At 37.0% G+C, this 18,564-nt stretch overlaps 1 protein-coding gene across 11 annotated transcripts in view; it reads right to left on the reverse strand.

Moving 5' to 3' along the window:
* Positions 1-18,564, reverse strand: part of EYA1 (EYA transcriptional coactivator and phosphatase 1) — a 329,699-nt gene that overhangs the window by 144,802 nt on the left and 166,333 nt on the right. For 8 of the 11 annotated variants that reach the window (XM_034668180.1, XM_034668178.1, XM_034668179.1 and 5 more), the window contains exons 2-3: positions 15,813-15,862; positions 14,113-14,240 (exon numbers count right to left, since the gene is read on the reverse strand). In XM_034668180.1, the coding sequence (XP_034524071.1) occupies positions 14,113-14,240; positions 15,813-15,862 (178 nt within the window). The remainder of the gene's footprint in view (positions 1-14,112; positions 14,241-15,812; positions 15,863-18,564) is intronic. The other 3 variants (XM_034668189.1, XM_034668186.1, XM_034668185.1) reach the window with 1 other exon arrangement.

Here is an 18,564-nt window from a genome sequence, read left to right on the forward strand (position 1 = left end):
TTCCCTACTTGTAAATATATTTGTAAAATAACTAGTAACTTAAAAAAACACAAAAGTATTACAAAATACATGGTCACATCCAATTGTCTGTGTGACTTTTCTGTGTGACTCTTATCACCATTTTACAGATCATGAATCATGACTGTATATATTCAACATTTAAACCAAACTGCCTACTGAGATGCTTAATGCATCCCCAAACCCATGGTTTTGCTAATGCCTTTCCCTCTGACAAAATTTCCATCTGACTATATCCTACAGTTCCTTCAAGGTTCAATCAAAGTTGCATCTGCTTTGCTAAGTCTTGCTTGATCTACTACTCAGGACTGATTTTTCTTTTCCTTGAGCTACTAAATCTGAGTTTGTACCTCCTTTAGAAAATACATCCTATTCTACCTCATTTTACATTTCAGTCTTATCCCTTTTAATACATTACAAATTTCTTCATGGTAGGAACTACATCTTTTTACATCCCTACAGAACTTAGCACAATGCCCGACACATAGTTGAAACCCAATATTCATTGAGAGAATAAATAAGGTAAAAATGTACAACTGACTTACAGTTGACTTTATACTGCTAGGCACATTGCATAGGGAAACGAACAAAAATACTATATATGCTCAGCAGTAAGAGGACACTTTGTTCCTCCCAAATTATCACTCAGTCAATTTACGGGCAGGTTCTTGTAAAGTCTCTCGCTTACAGGACACGTTGTTACATTATTTTGAACAAAGTACTCTCTGGAGAAAACACATTAACATAAAATAGTGCCTACCACTGGAATTTTTGTTTGTTAAAATAGGACCAGGCTTGGATCCTTCAAAAGAAGGGTCAATTACATGGATTTAATAATAATGCATGGGACATAACCGTTCAAAGGCAAATATTAGCTACTGCTATAAATAGGCCTTTAAAGAACCCTTTTAAAAGCTACACTGCACAAGACTATGCTGTTTCGGGGCGCCTGGGTGGCACAGCGGTTAAGCGCCTGCCTTCGGCTCAGGGCGTGATCCTGGCGTTATGGGATCGAGCCCCACATCAGGCTCCTCCTCTATGAGCCTGCTTCTTCCTCTCCCACTCCCCCTGCTTGTGTTCCCTCTCTCACTGGCTGTCTCTATCTCTGTCAAATAAATAAATAAAATCTTTAAAAAAAAAAAAAAGACTATGCTGTTTAGATAACAAATATAAACTTGTGGTACAAAGTAAAACACAACCACCATAATATTATGTTACAGTTTGGATTCAATGGCATTATGAGTACTCTTTCTCAAATCATAAGGCAGAAGTGGAAATGTAGGTTTTTGAAAACTGTGTCAAGTGCCTGAAAAAGTAGCATCAAGGGATACCAAAGGCCTATGTGAAGAGAATGAATAAAATAATTACATGAAATATGAAAGTGAAAAACAGCAATATTCCTAAATTTATATATTTTATGTGACACTTTTTAAAGACATAGAATTAAATTAAATATTGTAAGTACCAACTTAACCATTTCTTCTTTATCTAAAAATATATATATATCCATAAAGCAAATGTGTTTCTTTGGGTAGTTCCCATTTGGAAAATGAGGCACTCCTTTATATGTGCACATTTGCCCTGGCGTATTATTATTATCCCTCCAAAATTTTAAAGTTAGAGCCATCCATCTTCTTTTTTCTACCCTCTTTGGGTAGAAAAATACTAGTTTTTCCGAAATACCACACCTTACACAACCTTATGAAAAACAAAGCAACATGTCTAGACTAAACTTAGAACCTGACTGTACACAGGGCCCACAAGCATCGTTGGTCAATTTCAGAACTTGTTATTCCCAGAATAACAAGCACGTGCAGCATATAGGAGCAGCACTGTGCAATGGCTTGTGTAGAGGTCTAGATGAGTTGACTCTCTTTGGTAAAAGAATTGCCACATGATAAATGATGACGGCTCCTTTGAAATGTCTCTTGAGTCTTCACTTTCCTCTTCTGCGACTCTCATTCTTGCCACTCTAGCTCAGATTCCTGACACATAAAATCTGGGCAGACTACATGAGCCTCGGTACAACTGTTCATCACTCCCCCATTCCAATCTATCCTTGAAATTGCTGCCAGGTTAATACCTGAAACACTTTCACCATATCAAGCCCTTGCTCAAAATATTCCGTGGCTTCTCTACTGGCTCCAGGATGAAGTCCAAATTCCTCGGTCTAATATTCAGAGTCTTCCACAGTTTGGCTCCAGCTGATCCTTCCAACCTTATCTACTATCAATTCCTTCTTCAGCTGAACTAGTCTCCTCACAGTCTCCCAAACTATCCTACCTTTGTTCAGATTGGTCCCTCATTTAGAATGCATTCCATCTCTTCTCAACCTATTCAAATTCTACCCATTTCCCAACACTCAGCTCAGATTCCATCTCCTTCTTGAAGCCTGGCCAGACCTCAGCAAGCTGAAGAGCTCTTTTTCCAAACTCTAAGGGCACTTTTGTTTGGATCAGTGGCTTCTAACCTTCTTGAGAATGAAGCCCTCTTTCTAACACCAAAATATTTCAGAACATGAATGACAGACTACTTTTAATCTGCTGATGGAGAAAGTGCATAATGACAAAAACCTACTGTGAATTTCCAGACATGAAAATGTATATTTTAATAAAGATAACAGAATGCCCCCATGTGAAAAAGAGTTAAACATATATGTGGCCTGTTAATTTCCTCATCCTACAGACACAGCTTTTTGCACAAAAGCATTTGCTGACCTCAATGCTAGCTCTACGACTCCTGGCGATCTCTAAGCCACACATGGAAAATTCCACCTTCATAATCCAACTGACATAGGACTTCGGAGTTTGGGCTCAATTTTCAAAGAGTCTTGTCTCTTCCAACCAAATTGTGAGTTCCTTAATGCAGGAGTATTTTGCATTTCTGCTAGATTCTGGAATAGGTCTTTGTACAAAATACAAATTAAAAAACCCAAAAAAACAAAAACCAAATGTTTCCTTCCTGGACACATTAAGTATTGTAGGTTCACTTTTTTAACCAATATTTTATTATAACATTTTTAACATAAATATAGACAAGTTAAGGGGCACCTGCGTGGCTCAGTCGGTTAAGCATCTGCCTTTGGCTCGGGTCACAGTCCCGGGGTCCTGGGATTGAGCCCTGGGATCAAGCTCCATGTTGGGCTCCCTGCTCATCAGGGAGTCTGCTTCTCCCTCTCCCTCTGCTCCTCCCCCTGCTCATGCTTTCTTGCTTGCTTACTCTCTCAAATAAATAAGTAAAATCTTAAAGAAAAAAAAAGTGTACACTGAATAGCCATAAACCCACCACCTAAATCTCACAATTAACATTACTATGTTTACTTTTCCCTTTCTTATAAAACCATCTTATTTTTCATGCATTTCAAAATAAGTTGCATAAACAATATATATTCAGCATTCACATCATTAACTAGAGTTCATGTTTGTTTCTGTTTCTTTCTATTAATTAAGATGTATATATAACTAAGTATACAAACCTTAAATGTGCCATTTAATGACTTTTAACAGATACCTACATGTAGATTCCAAAGTGGGACTGAACTATTTTTTAGCTTGTTCTAATAATGGAAGCATGGCACAATGGTATGAAAAGATTGCTCTAATATTAAGAATTAAGGTAGTAATATTCTCAATTTATAACATAGGCAATACTTAAGTAGAATTTTAGAATGGAAAAGGAATAACTTAAATAAAAGTTTATGTTTACTGAGCACCTCCTGTATGTTGAGCATTGTGTTAAGTACTTTATGAGCAATAGTTCCTTTATTCCTATGGCAAATTTATGAAATATTTATTATAATTGTCATATTTCAAAGATGAGGAAACTGCAGCTTAAAGGTGTTTAAAAACTAGCCTAAGGTCACATAACTAGTTTCGATTTTTTTTTGATTACCATCTTTGATGAAACCTTTAAAAAGTGAAAAGTCAAACATTTTCTAACTCGGGCTTTATCATCCTTAATCATTGCTCTGATGGAAATCTGAACAATCAGCAAACAGAACAGCCATAGGAAAAGTCCCAGAATACCAGGGCACTGAATAAAAGTGTATCAGTGTATGTTGCAAATTAGCGGATGGTAAAATAAACTAGTGTATGAAGATTGGAAGCAGATGAGCTGGCTCAGACTCAGAAACTCAATCATATCAATCTGGAAAAATGGTTTACTTGCCTAAAATGTAATCAACCTACCAAATTTACATCTCAGATCATGCCTTTCCCCCATATTTTCCCATTCTTCACCAATCCGCCCGAGTACCCAGACATAAACCCTACCCTTATTGTGTATTAACTGAGCAAGTACTTAGTAGCCCAGGTACTCAGAGTACCTGTAACAGCCATTAGACAATGTGAAGGACCTCAGAGGAGGAGAAAATATCCTCTTCTTCCCATGGAGACACAGTAGCCAGTCCCAGCAGATTTTTAAAAATATAACATTTATAATTATTTAATAATAGCTGCTGCTTTTTGAGCATGTGGTAGAAGCTAGTGACTACGCTTAGCATTTTTAAGTTTTTTAAAGACTTATTTATTTGAGAGAGAGAAAGAGCACAAGCGGGAGGGACAGAGAGAGAGGAAGAGAATCTTCAAACAGACTCCCTGCTGAGCGCTGAGCCCAACCAGGGCTCCATCCCAGGACCCTGAGATCATGACCTAAGCCGGAACCAAGTGTCAGACACTCAACTGACTCCATCACCCAGGCACCGCGGTGCTCAGGATTTTAAGTAGACTTGCCATAATACCATGATAAAACTGTAATCTCCATTTTATAATGGAGAAAGCAAGGTTTGAAGATCACTGATGATGATGACCACAGTAATAATAATAATCAATGACTATTAAGCACTTCCTAGGAGTCACATTGTGTTCAAAGTACTTTACCAATTCATGTAACCATCCTTGCAACCCTACAGGTAGGTACTATTATTATCTTCATTTTACAGGCCAGGAAGCAGAGCCACAGAGCAGTTACGGGATTGTTCAGCATCACACTAGCTAACTGGTGTGTGGCAGAGCCCCTCTCAAACCCCTGCGCTCCTGCCTCTCGAAACCCACACGTTAGTTACACTGTTAGTAAATAGCTAACCGCAATTTTTTTTAGCCAGGGTTAGTCTGACTGCAAAATCCACGTTCTCCCCAACATGCAATACTGCTTTTCTATATTTTTAATATTATGCCTTCTCCACTTGCTTTAAGGCAAGCATAAGATGTAAATTTGTACTGAAATAATAACGTGTAAGTAAGTACATGATTTCAGACAAAAGTGTCCTCATAGCTTTTCAGCTGGAGCCTTTTCCCACCACCCACCGTCCCTTGAATACAGTTGCAGAGAACCACAGGCGTAGATTTCTGAAACACAGACCAATCATATCACTCTCCTGTTCGTGAGCCTCCGGGTTGTTCAGCTCCCACAGGATTGAATCCAAACTCCTGAGCCTCGTACATAAGGCCCTTCATCATCTGCTTTGGGTCACTGTCTTAGCCCCACTGCATATGCACTCTGCGCATGTCCCTCTCCAAACATCACACACACACACACACACACACACACACACACACACACACAGAGTACCCCCAAGATTAAGGATGTCTTTGCTACAGCTCTACAGTCCACGCTCTTTCTTCCTTCCTGGCTTGGCACCCAGTGTTTTTCCACTTCTTTTTCAAGACTCAGTTTAAGTATTACCTGCGTGCAGAAACCATCCTTGATCACCCCAGTCATAATTAGGTCCCCACCTCTCTGCATAATATAGCCCTTGTTATAAAGTACAGTGGTCATCTGATTATAGGTCTGCAAATCACAGTAGACTGTAAACTTCTCCTTGGCAAGTAGGATATCTGGTAAATTTCTAGACACAAATCAACAAATATTTCTTGAATGAATGAACAATGCAATGATGAATATACGGTGTGATATATATCCTAATTTTATAAATAAATATACACATACTTTTCACTACAGTATGTATATATCCTTGTTCTTGAAATTTTTCATCTTTTAGAATGTTCATCTCCCATCACAACTCCTTACCATCCTGTAAGGATACGAAACCTAGATGAACTAACTGCCTGATCTTGATATAATTCAGTCGTTTCCTGGACTGTGTAGAAGTTGCTTCATTATTGTTAAATACTATTAAGTCCAAGGAGCAGTGTTCATTAATTAACTAATTAGTTCAGGTCAAATGCAAGTCAGTTACTAGAGATCAAATTCAAAATCAGCAGCAACATTGACTGTGGATGTTCTCTGGATGGATGGCCTATACAACTGTTACGTAAATTGATCTGTGAAATCATCATTTTCAAAGTTTGAAAAACAGGCTTTAGATACTCATTGAATCTGTTAGTGCCTTTAAATAAAATGAATGGTTCTCTTCTCTTGTAATCACTCGCCTGCATTATTTGCTTAGTCATACGGGGCATTCATTCAACAAATATTTGTTGACTGCTTTACCACTGCCAAGACTTCTGGATGCTGAAGACGCAGCAGTGAACAGGTCTATCCTTGCCTGTAAGGAGCCTAGAGACTCTACTAAGCAAAACAAAACACAAATATAAATAGATGTTGTACTTCCTTCACTGAATCATATGCTTAGACAGGGTAGCATAAAATTTCTTAAGGCAGATAAATTATGTCAACGAGAACCGAGTTATCTGGCTACCGGGAGTCCATGTTTTAGAGTGTAAAGAACGTGGGCTTTGAAATCAGCCTCACATGTCTTTGAATCTCTTCTCCAAAACAGTTACTATGCTGTTGAAACTCTTCAAAATGAGGTACATAAAAGTTAACTTTTTTTGTGGATAAAATAAGGTATGCAGAGGGCATAAATGATGTGCTCGATAAACAGTAAGAACTTAGTCAATTCATTTCATATTCCCTATTTTATTAAAAAGTATTCTTTCCCCTCACAGTTCCCCTGAACAGTAGTAGATGCAATGATAAAATAGGTAAGCATTTTAGATTTTGATTCATTTCATGTAAAAGAAATGTTGCCAATTTGCCTTAAAGAGAGTACATGGAACAGATCACCTTGGGATGTGTTTGGTAGAGTTCATCTACCTTTTTCGGTATAATGAGATATTGTAGGCATGAAGTGAAACTAAAAAATCTGCCAAACCAACAAATTACCATAAACATAATAACAACAACAAGCTTCTACTTATGAAAAGGGTCCTAAAACTTAACATAAATCCTTAGCATAAATCCTTCATTATTTAGCAGTCACTAAAGAGAGCAATGTATCCGATAAACTTTTTGACTACCCAAAGTAAAAATGGAAAATTTGTAATTATGTATTTTTTTTCCTATTATATTGTATATTTGGAGCCAGAAATGGAAAATGAGTCACTGTTGGACTTTACTCCAAGTAAGCAAAGTGGGCACACAGAGACACATACCACCTCATCTATATACATAGCTTACTCCCGGGCATCCTTGGCCATCATAACAAATTAGGAATTACTTAAGGCAAGGAATCCACGAGTGAAGGATTAAGAATTAGCCAAATACTAGCACTCACTAAAGTTTCACACATCTCCCTGGAGGGAACTAGAAATTTTTCCCAGAAGACAGGATGTTCTAAGAGAGAGAGATTTCTGATCCTACCAAACTTCGGGCCCAGTTAGGGGAGAGAGGTCATAGAAATGTGATCCTCTGACCTATTAGGTATTGGGAGTTAGGTGAATACTGTTTACAGAGAGTCATTAGTTTATCAAGAAGCCTGGCTCTCTAGAAACCGAGCCTAGTTTCAGGCAATAAGCACTGGAGTTCCTATCTTACTACAAAGGCTATTTATAATAAGCCACGTAGTATATCTGCCAACCTACAAGGCCCTACAGTACAAGCCACCCCTTTATCCTCTGACTTCACTCCTTACACCCCTGTTCATTTCCCTCCAGACGCACTGCCCGAATAGCTCCTCGCGTGCTCCCAAACCCTGGCTTTGGTAGCTGCTGTTTCTGTGGAGCCCCCAACAAATGCCACTTAAGCGGCTTCTTTGCGTTTTGCTTGGCTAACATAACCTGGTTCTCTAAGTCAAGAGAAACGTGACCGAATTTATCACCCACTTAAACATATTTTCTGAGATAGAAAATTGTTACCCTGAGCAGTAGCCAAACTATAACCGCTTTTTAAATTTCACAGCAATACTGCTCCAATCCAAATGTGCATATAATAATGACTATTATAATGAAAAGCAGAGAAGACTTCCCACCTCCGTTTGATCCCAGGGAAGCCTAACAGAGAGAGATGGCTGATGGAATTATAATTAGGTCTAAAGCTTTGAAAGCTAGTAAGAGACAATCCCCTATAACTTAACCTATGGATGCAATATGCCATGCACGCACGACACTAGGAAGAAATCTCAGACGCTCACGCACACGAGAACTCAAAGACCAGAGTCGAACTGCCCCGGGGACATGTCCTCGTAATGAAGTCATTTTGTCATCAAAGCCTCCGCCATCGGTCCTTGCACAGCTCTGCTGTTTGCTAGGCAATGGGGTTCTCCAGTTACGAAGGCATCCGTGTGGCAGTGAAGGCACCAGTGTTTAGTAAGAAGGTATCAGAGACGACACTGGCAGGTGATGAGAATCACGTATTCTCCCTCAAAGACTAATACAGTGATTTTAAAACCCAGGTTTTGGACGCAGACAGAACTTGAGTCAAATACGAGGTCAGATATTAGTGGTACCATTTACAAACTTGGCATTGAAGTTTCAAAGACTCATTTTTCTTGTGTGTAAAAACAACAATAGAACGATAGAGTTGCCTATTTTCTAGGCATGGTATAGGAGTGAATAGATAAAGAGCACTTGGGGAGTTCCAAGTGAGCCCCAGGCTTTACTTATCCTCACAGCAAGCCTGAGGGAAGTTCTGCTATTATCCTCATTTGCAGATGAGGAGACTGAGACTAATGGAAGCTAACACTGCTAGTAAATAGTGGAGCTCGGATTCAGACCCAGACTCTTTTTTTTTTATGATTAAGTACATATTTTTATTTTTTTATAATAATATTTTTTATTATATTATGTTAGTCACCATACAGTACGTCCCTGGTTTTTGATGTAAAGTTCGATGATTAGTTGCATATAACACCCAGTGCACCATGCAATCCGTGCCCTCCTTACCACCCATCACCAGTCTATCCCATTCCCCCATCCCCCTCCCCTCTGAAGCCCTCAGTTTGTTTCTCAGAGTCAGACCCAGCCTCTTAACCATTATGCTGGTAGGTCAGGAATTTTCTGAAATTAATGAAACAAATCATGGAGAATGGTGGGCATAATGACCAACAATAAGTTATTTATAAACATTAGCCATTATTATTATTAATTAGTAAAGGGCATATGAAAACTATTCTCATACACAATATAGGCAAATATCAAATCCGAAAAATGTTTTGTTCATCCTTTCATGGCTTTTGCTTAAGAACAATTTATAAGAGACCAATTATGTGGCTACAGGAAAACTTTAAAAATGTCAGTTAGAAATCCTTTTACTCACAATGTCCCCTAATCTTCCAGAAAGTAAATCATGTGCAGAATGTAAACAATAATAAAATTAGATTACCATGTTTCTATTGACAACAGAATATTTGACCACAAATATACAAATATAGCCTTGAAAATGCAGCCTCAAACCATAATTTTATACACATTCACTCCAGTTTACATATTTCTTGTAAATAAGATTTCTTAAAAAATACTCTGGTTGGGTATAACTGTACTTTACTAAATTCACATTACAGTGAGAAAAACAAATTCAGATAATTTGTTAGTGTTCTAAGCTTTGTAGAAATGATAAAATAACTTTAAAATAGCTTCCGATAATATAAATTTGTAAAATTGAATTAACCTATCATCCTAAAATATGCAATACGAAATTAAATAAATTTTAAAACGCAGAAAATTTAGCCACCTAATTCAAGATTGTATCTCTTATCATCTTGGAAATCTGATATACCAATTCAAAATTACTATTTGAATTACCATCAGAATTCCTGAAACCATATTTGTAGCGAGGATTCCAATTGCATCTGGTTTTATGTCACTTAAAGGCAAATTCATCTGCTTTAAGACAAGTTTAAGCTTCTTTTTTGAGTTTGGATCTAAATTTACAATAGAGAAAAAACTCAGCATTAGACCTCTTAGTTCCACTTGCTCACACCTCTTTTTCGCCCTTCTCCACTCTCATCCCCAGACCACCAAAAATAAACACTCAAACTAGCAATATATGAACTGACCAATCTTAGGCTCCCACAGACATAAGACAACCAGAAAAAAACAAAGATGGAAAGAACCAGTGCTTTTCAAACAAGGCCTTAATTAGGTACGTAAATAAAAGTCCTTTTACTGCTAGGGCCCTGAGTCCTTCCAAAGGAAAGCTTCCCAACTACTTCTCACACTTACACAACAAAGACCAAATAGAGGCTTGAACATAAATCCACACATTAGAAATCCTCTCAGATCCAGTGCTTTAATATGCATGTAGGGGAACATCACCAGCAAGAAGGGTAGGTCTTAAAAATTACACTTTAACGATCTAATAAGAAATTTCTATTCCATCCTGTCTTGGAAGACTAACTACCTCCCCTCAAAACAGGCAAAACAGTTAAAAGAAAGCCACAACTGGTGTTTTCATAACTATCCATTAGTCTCTTCCAAATCAAGCCTTAAGTGTTTAATAGTAACTAAAATATTTATTAATTCATTTGGAAACATATCACTTCTAACAGCGCTTTTTTCAGCACAACTCAAACATTCATTCATGCTACAATTTTGTATTTTTACCTATCTATGCTTTCTATCACAAAGATTTATAAAGCGTGCGAAACCAACAGTTAACTACAATAACGATTCACAGAGAGGTTGGAATAGAATATAAATTACGAATAGTTGAAACTTTTGAAATATGAAACATTCAAACAACTATTCTAACTGAAGAACACTTCATCTAGGAAATAAAAAGCACACTATTGGAGGCTGTGGCTCAGTGTCTTTCTGTCTTTATCCCTTAGATGAACCATGAAAATAGGCACTAGCCTGTGAGGACAGAACCTACAAGCATTACGTCTTATGATAATTTGGCAGCAGACTTAAGAAGAAACTTAATATTCTCTGCCTCTCCATTCCATTCCCGTCTTGTTTGTTCTTCAGATGAAGTTATGGTTTTTGATACAGGAGATTTTCATGTTTTCTTAGCCTCATTATAGGGACAAGTGGTGGCAGGAAGTAAAAAAATGGCTCAGAGAGAAAGAGAGAGAAGACAACCTATATAAACTCGGGCAAAGCCAACAACTGTGTAAATAAATGGGAGTTTTGTTGACCTCGCTAAGGAGGTTGGTTTCAACAACGCTGAAGTGGAGTCACGGAAATACAAATCCTGGCCTCTATCGCTAGAGATACTTGTGAGGGAGTTAGGGGAGATGATGGCTATTTCGAACGCACTCTTAAATTTAAATGAATTTCTTGTTTTGCATTCTTCTAATTCACTGGTAAACAGTGCTAGTCTCGAAATCAATAAGATGTTCAACGAAGTGCGAGGAAAATCTGTAAGGATTCTATCCCAGGGAAGCTTGCCAGACGCTATGAGTTCACTAATTTTAAGCTTCACTCCTCTAGTGGTGACGGAGGGCAATGAAACAGACGCATTATGGAACACGTAAGCAGCATGATGAATTGATTCATAACTTAATAATAACCCAGAACTTTCTGATATAGTCTGCATTTAAACAGGCATGTAACATGGCTCATGAAGGAAATTTGGATCCATATTTCCAAACTATATACTAAAATAAAACTGGACATCCCCAGCGGATTGACCAAAATTCCCTTTATTCTTTGGAGAATTTATATTGATATCTTCTTCTGACTTCCCTCTCTAACTACCATAACCCTTGCAAAGTATACCCAGGAATGATGCCTCCAAACAAAGTGAGAAGAGGAACTGCATTTGTCTGAAATAGGTCTGAAAAATTCATTGCCAAGACCTAAGATAATTTTTTTTGATAAGTGGTAATTTCTAACTATTTGCTAGATTGACTGGCTCAGCAGATTCCACAATTATCTAAAACACTGTATTATTTTGAACTATTTTAGTTATGCAAAAATTGTATAACATATATGTTCTTGAATATGGACCTGATATCAAGCCACTAAATGTAAACTGTTAGAAATAATCTAACCACTCCACATGTCCTTAAAAATCAAGCCACACATCATTCACACAAAGCCTTCCTAGGGGGAGAGTCCCCAACACATAGTCTGTTTCAATAGTATATGGTTCTTATTTTCTAGGAGACAATTTGCCAGGAAATGATGACAAAATGAAAACGCTTTACCCCCATTTCATTTCTTTGTACATAAATTGACTATCATTATTTCAAAATTACTCCTACCCTATGTATTATGGTTCCATGCAAAATGTATGCTTAGTGCAAACGTGATTTAACATGGTCTTCTTTATTTCTAAGTTCCTTTAAATATGATTGTCTTCTTCGGATTTCTCAGTGAGGAGAAGGTCTACTTAAGGTTTGCACCCATGGCCCCCTGTGACCCTCCTGTCATCAGCTACCTGCATGAGGACACTGGCGTGGGGCCCACCTACACAGGGCCGCAGCCATGCTTCCACCTGAAGCCAAATTCCAAAGGAGAGGATAAAGGACTGCTTGATTTTTTTTCATTGGCTCTATAAAATCTAAATACCAGAATTGCTTTCCTAAAAATCATTCCAACTTCTTTTTGATCACCTATCAAAATGGAAAGAGTTTCAGATGAGAAGCCACCTTAACCAGCATTGTTTTTTGGTTTTTTTGCCTGATCAGCAAAGTTTCTACTTTCGACGGTGACCATTTTTCACAAACACTGGTAATGAATGTATTTACCCAAAGAGTAAAATACAGACTATTTACACATTAAAAATAATCACTGTCAATATAAAAATTAAGACGCCTAATATCAGAAACAACTTACTTTGTATTTTTTCTATTATCAGAAATTTCATAACATTACTAGTTTCAAAAGGCCTCACCAATACACATTGGAATACTGTACCAAACAATTATATGGCATTTAGTTTTGTTTATTTTTAAGAACTGTGATAAAAGATCACCATGGTGATTGGGAAATAATGGTTAAGGGTTTTGTTTATGGATAGAATTCTAACATGGATAATTCACTGAACTTCTAGTGAAACTTATGCTCTAAGTTCATTAAGGTCCGAGGCTTAGTAAGGAATAAGCAAAAATATCTATGAAGAAATTTTTCAATAAGCTAAATTAGAAATAAATACAATATAATATGTAACATATCTTTCCATATGTTGAAGTTCTAAAATTATACATAGTACCTAAATAAATGTCCATAACAGCTAACGATACATAGGGATAGCCTTGGTTACGTGTTTAGATTTAGGAATATATGGACTAAAATAGATATCTGCATAAAATTTACATATTCATATGTCCCATTATACAAAATAACTGTAACAGTACTATGTTTAATGTGTACCATTTAATCTTTAAGAAAGTAAATAAATTTCATGTATCTCCCAAATAAGGCTATATATTTGTAAACAAGTTTTGTGGGTTTTTTTTTTTTTTTTTACTTATTTACATTTTAATGGTCATAGCCGCAAGAACATCAGGCACATAATTTTACTGGCACTTAGAAACAATCCAGTCCAATGTTACTAAATATAACAAAATTTACTTAAATGTAACAAAAGGGAAAGTAAAATAAAGGAAATATTTCCAAATTTTCATTGCTTATAGAGTAAAACAATGCAAATTGATACTGTGCTCTGGAGAATGATCAGCAAGGAGCTAAGAAACACTCAAAGGTTAGAAACGCTATGCACACATGCGTATAGTATGTATAGATACACACATATGCATTTGTGCAAAGAAAACCAGTCTGTGTTATAATAATTTAGTCCTGTGCAGCTCCTGAGGATGAATATTGATTCACAAGTCAAATTACCTGAAGGGGAACTAGAACGGTAGCTTCATGGCTTTGACAACTGAAATCATAACCACCTAATAACACAGCATATACGGACGAAGAAACAAGGTGCAAAGTAAACAGGGAGAAGGCAGACACTCACCTTCAGTGCCATTGGGAGTCATGGAATTACTATTTCTATGAGAGTTATCGAGTTTGGGGCCACTGGGGGACTCACTACTACCACTCAGACGGCTATGCGGGCTGGTTAGATCCTGCATTTCCATAGACCTAAAGACAAGAAGCCTTCCGTGTGACAGATGTACCAAATTCATAACACTACTATTTAATGTGCTAACGACTTGACACCTTTGAAACACATTCACACAAAAGTCCCATTGTATCTATTTTCTTAGACTCCAAATAGTTCATCTTACATTTTAACTTCAGTCATGCTTTCTCAACATCTGGTGCTCAAAGGTGTCGTTTGCCTTCCCTATCCAACCAAACATTCACATGGCACTTTGAAAATCTTTTTTTTTTTCTTATACAGCTCATCAAACCACCATGAGACAATTGCATCTATTTTAATTTTCAAAGAAAAAAATGTAGTCATGCTTTCCTTTTTATATTGAAAAAAAAAGAGGCATTATTTTTGTAAAAGACAAATATGTCAACAGGGATAATAGGAAAAAAAAAATCACTTTTCTATGGACTCTGTTTCATCTAATAAATTAGCACTAGGTACTCCCTTATAATTTACCACCCAATTGTAATTTAATGGGTCTCCAAACCAAATAAAACACTTGAAGCCTATAGTGTAGTGACAGGGAAAGAGATAGTCCTGATGCATGTGTTTACTCTGGCAAACTGCTTAATTGTTCCTCTGTTTCCCTTGAAACAAATGCAGCATTAAAACATTATGATGTCGGCTCACTTGTTTGCTTTGTGGATTACATACAGCGTGCCCAATTGAAAAGGGATAAGGCCGACATACAGGGAGTCCCTGCCAGCATTAGCACTTGGAATACCTCAGCTGTCATTTACTCAGGGAAAGAACAATTCTACTTCAATGCTGCAATTTTGCATTTGTGCCGTATAAAAACAGTTAAACCCCCCCCCCAAACTTCTCAGACTCAGTAGCTACTTATTCTGTAAGATTATGCTATAGAAGCCACTCCTCATGTTCACAACTGCAGAACTAGCCATTTATATTTAATATTCTACTAATAGAGAGGAGGGGTTTATTTAAAGCTACTCAAAATGCACCTAGATTGCCTTCTGTTTTCTGGCAGCCAATTAAAAAAAAGAAATCTAAGGCCCATTCACTTTCTTTTAAACTTCTGTGTTTTTCTTAAAAAAAAAAAAAAAAAAAAAAAAAGGGGGGGGGAAAAAATTNGGGGGGTATAAAGTTCCACTGAAGTGAAGACTGTTCCTGTCCCCCCGCCCCCAGGTCAATAAAAGCTAGTTATGTTGATTTAGAGGTCGCACTTAAACTTACTGTAAATAGTTTTTAAAACAGCTTACTATGAACCATGTAACTTTTAAAGCGAGTTTTTACTTCCCCAAATCTTCTAAAGCCAGACTAGAAATGGCTTACAATCCAACTTTTCTCTCCTAATTCACATTACACATTCACAGTTTACCCAACACCAGAAACTATAGCCCATAATCATTTTCAAACCCAGGCTCCTATTCCCTTTCTACATACTTAAAATTTTTTACAAGCGCGCACACACACACAAATTGTTAAGTAATTTCCAACAGAGGCTGTGGCTATTAATAGAAATAATTAAGAAATACTAGACAAAAATAGATATGGGTCACAGAAAGGTAATCTCCAAAAATGTCAAATATCCTTACCTGCAACTTGAGGAAACAGCAACATCAGAACTGGTCTGAGATGTTTGCACCTGTGATCAGGGGTAAGAAATTAGAAGCTGTTGTTACTCTGCTTCAATGTCAGCTCTTAATTATACAGAGCACATGGCTGAGAACGACAATGCTCTCTTTTAACCGAAAGAGAAAAAGGAGGATACTGCAGCAGTGAAAGGCATATTGTCTTTAAGTTGAGGTCTCCACTGTTGTTTCCTCCTGCAGGTCTACCCTCCTCCTCCCCTTGTCAGGGGGTAAGGCAGCCAAATGACGGGATAGTGATTCATCACTGGCCTATGACAGCTGCAAACGGGATTACCCCTCCCCCAATCAACATGCAAAGCAGCCTTGCCCAGGCAGCTTGGAAAAGGTGCTTGGAAAAAAATGGCTATTAGCAAAATGAGTGTGTTTCACAGCAGTGCAAGAATTAATCCTCCAGCATCCTCAGAAGATCTTTCATCCTCTGCTATCACCGGCTGAAATAGAGTTCCCGCCCACTCCTTTGACTCCTGACAGTTTCTTATCCTTATCATGATGGTTTTCGCCTATATTTACTATTTGCCATTTAACATTTACTGAAACAGCTTCTGGGCAGCTTTTGGGCCGTGCTGGGCTGACCAAAAAAAGGGCAAAGCAAGTTTTCAGACCCCAAAATCACATCATTGAGCGATGTGCTCACTTACGCAAATCAAAAATTCGGTGAATGCTTTTTTGCCATTGCCTACTATAACAGAAAAAGGCAGTTAGCTTTCCGTTTAATTTTCTGTCGGTTAAACCAAGAGAATGGAGAGCTTAATAATCAATTCAATGTCCCAGATAGCCAGCATTTTGGTGCCTTTTGTCTCCAGATGAATCAACTAAGTGAACATGCAGGCTTTGCAAGTCCCCTGCCCTTCCTCCAGAGGCAGCGCGAACTGCCAGCAGGTGATAAGCTCAGGTGAGGGTGGGCTGCCGGTTTACACGCTCCGGCTGATGCCTCCCAGGAAAGAGCATTCTGAAAAATGCTTAAAATGACTCACAATTCCCAATCTTTGATGTGCATTTTCATTCAACCTGAACTGACATCAATTAGGGTTACAGAACAAAGATGAGAACTGAAGCATCTCAAATGGCATTAAAGTGATCCAACCAGATATCTGCTATTGAGTCCTGTTATTTTTTAATTATGATTTATGAAATTAAGAAACTCGACCTTTCTGGCAAGAACAGCGCGTTGTTAAAGTCTAAGTATCTTGGTGTAAGGTTATGTGAAATTTCGAGGTATGTGTTTCTAGAATATGTGCAGGACGAAAAAATAATTAAGAGACGCCTGAGTATTAAATGAAAATGCAATTTTAATGTCTGCAGATATGTCATTTTGTGATACCAGGCGTCTGCAGTTTTTGCTTAAAGTAATGTTCTCACGCAAGATTAAATGTTTTCCTTTAGAAACTGCAGCAATCTACCTCAAGGATAAATTTACTCCCCCCCCCTTTTTTTTCCTGCTTTTATACACCTGGAATAAATTATAGGTGAGAACTAACTTAGTTTTAAGAACTCTCTTGGCCCAATTATGGGAAAGAGTATGTAAAACACACTTTCTGTTAAACGTTAAAATACATTTCTATTTTAATGTTGGCTAGATAGTATAATCTTGGAAATACAATTTTAGTTTCATTGTATACATTGAAAGTTTGATTATACTTGTATTCGTGGCTTAATCAATTAAATTTCAAAGTCAAACTTAAAATGAACTTCAAAATAAGTTAAGTCAAACTTAAAAATAAAACTTAAAAATAAGAATTATTCTAAGACGTTTTCTCACTGAAAAAAATACATTTGCACAACAGTATTTTTTTTAATGCTGGCCTGACTCTGTCTCTACTGTACTTTCATACACTACAATTTTTGAAAGCCCATATCCACGATCTTCATTTCATTAAGTATACTTCAGATATATTCTTTTGTGTCTCAAGGATTATTTAAACCATGTGTTGTGTGTTACTGTATTTAAAAATGACTCTTTAATCAAAATAACTTTAAAACAACTAATCCTCACTTAGGCTGGTCAGCTGAATCCACATCGTGGTCCAGGAAAAATAAATCTACTCTCAAGAATGCGAATGCAGACAACAATTAGACACAGATGTGAGCAAAATTAGTTACAGTTTACAAAATGCTACACTTCACATGCTTTTAGTTTTTTATGTGTAGTACAAGATTACAGTCCAGTAAGGAAACATACTCTCAATAATGACTTATCTGAAAAGAACACCTCTTTCTGATTGGTGTGGATTTTCTCTTATGTTTGACAATATCTTTGGAAGTTTCTGCATTTTAAAGCTCTAAGAGCATAAGGTGTTTCAAAAATCATTAATTAGGCATATTTCCATTCAAAATGAGAAAAAAATATTTCATGGTTTTCAGAAAAATGTTGTGAGGCATTCAGTAAGCTCACATTTTCTGCTTCACATCCATAAACTTAATATGTTTCTTGTCTTCTTCTAATCTGGTATTTTTAATTCAAATGTTCCTATGAGTACAAAAATATTTCCCATAACATTACAGTCATCTTCTATTACAATGAAGTCACTTCACTTTAACGCTTTTTAAGACTCTTTGCATAGAATACTCACAGCAGCACATTGAAAGTTGCAAAAATACAAAGAGAAAAAAAGCCAGACCTTCGTAGAATTTAAATTCAAGCATTCTAAACTAGTAACTTTGACTTCTGATTAGTTAATGAAGTCTTTTAAGTTTG

The sequence above is a fragment of the Ailuropoda melanoleuca genome, chromosome 9 (genome assembly GCF_002007445.2).
Source record: "Ailuropoda melanoleuca isolate Jingjing chromosome 9, ASM200744v2, whole genome shotgun sequence".
In the NCBI taxonomy this organism is placed as follows: Eukaryota; Metazoa; Chordata; class Mammalia; order Carnivora; family Ursidae; genus Ailuropoda; species Ailuropoda melanoleuca.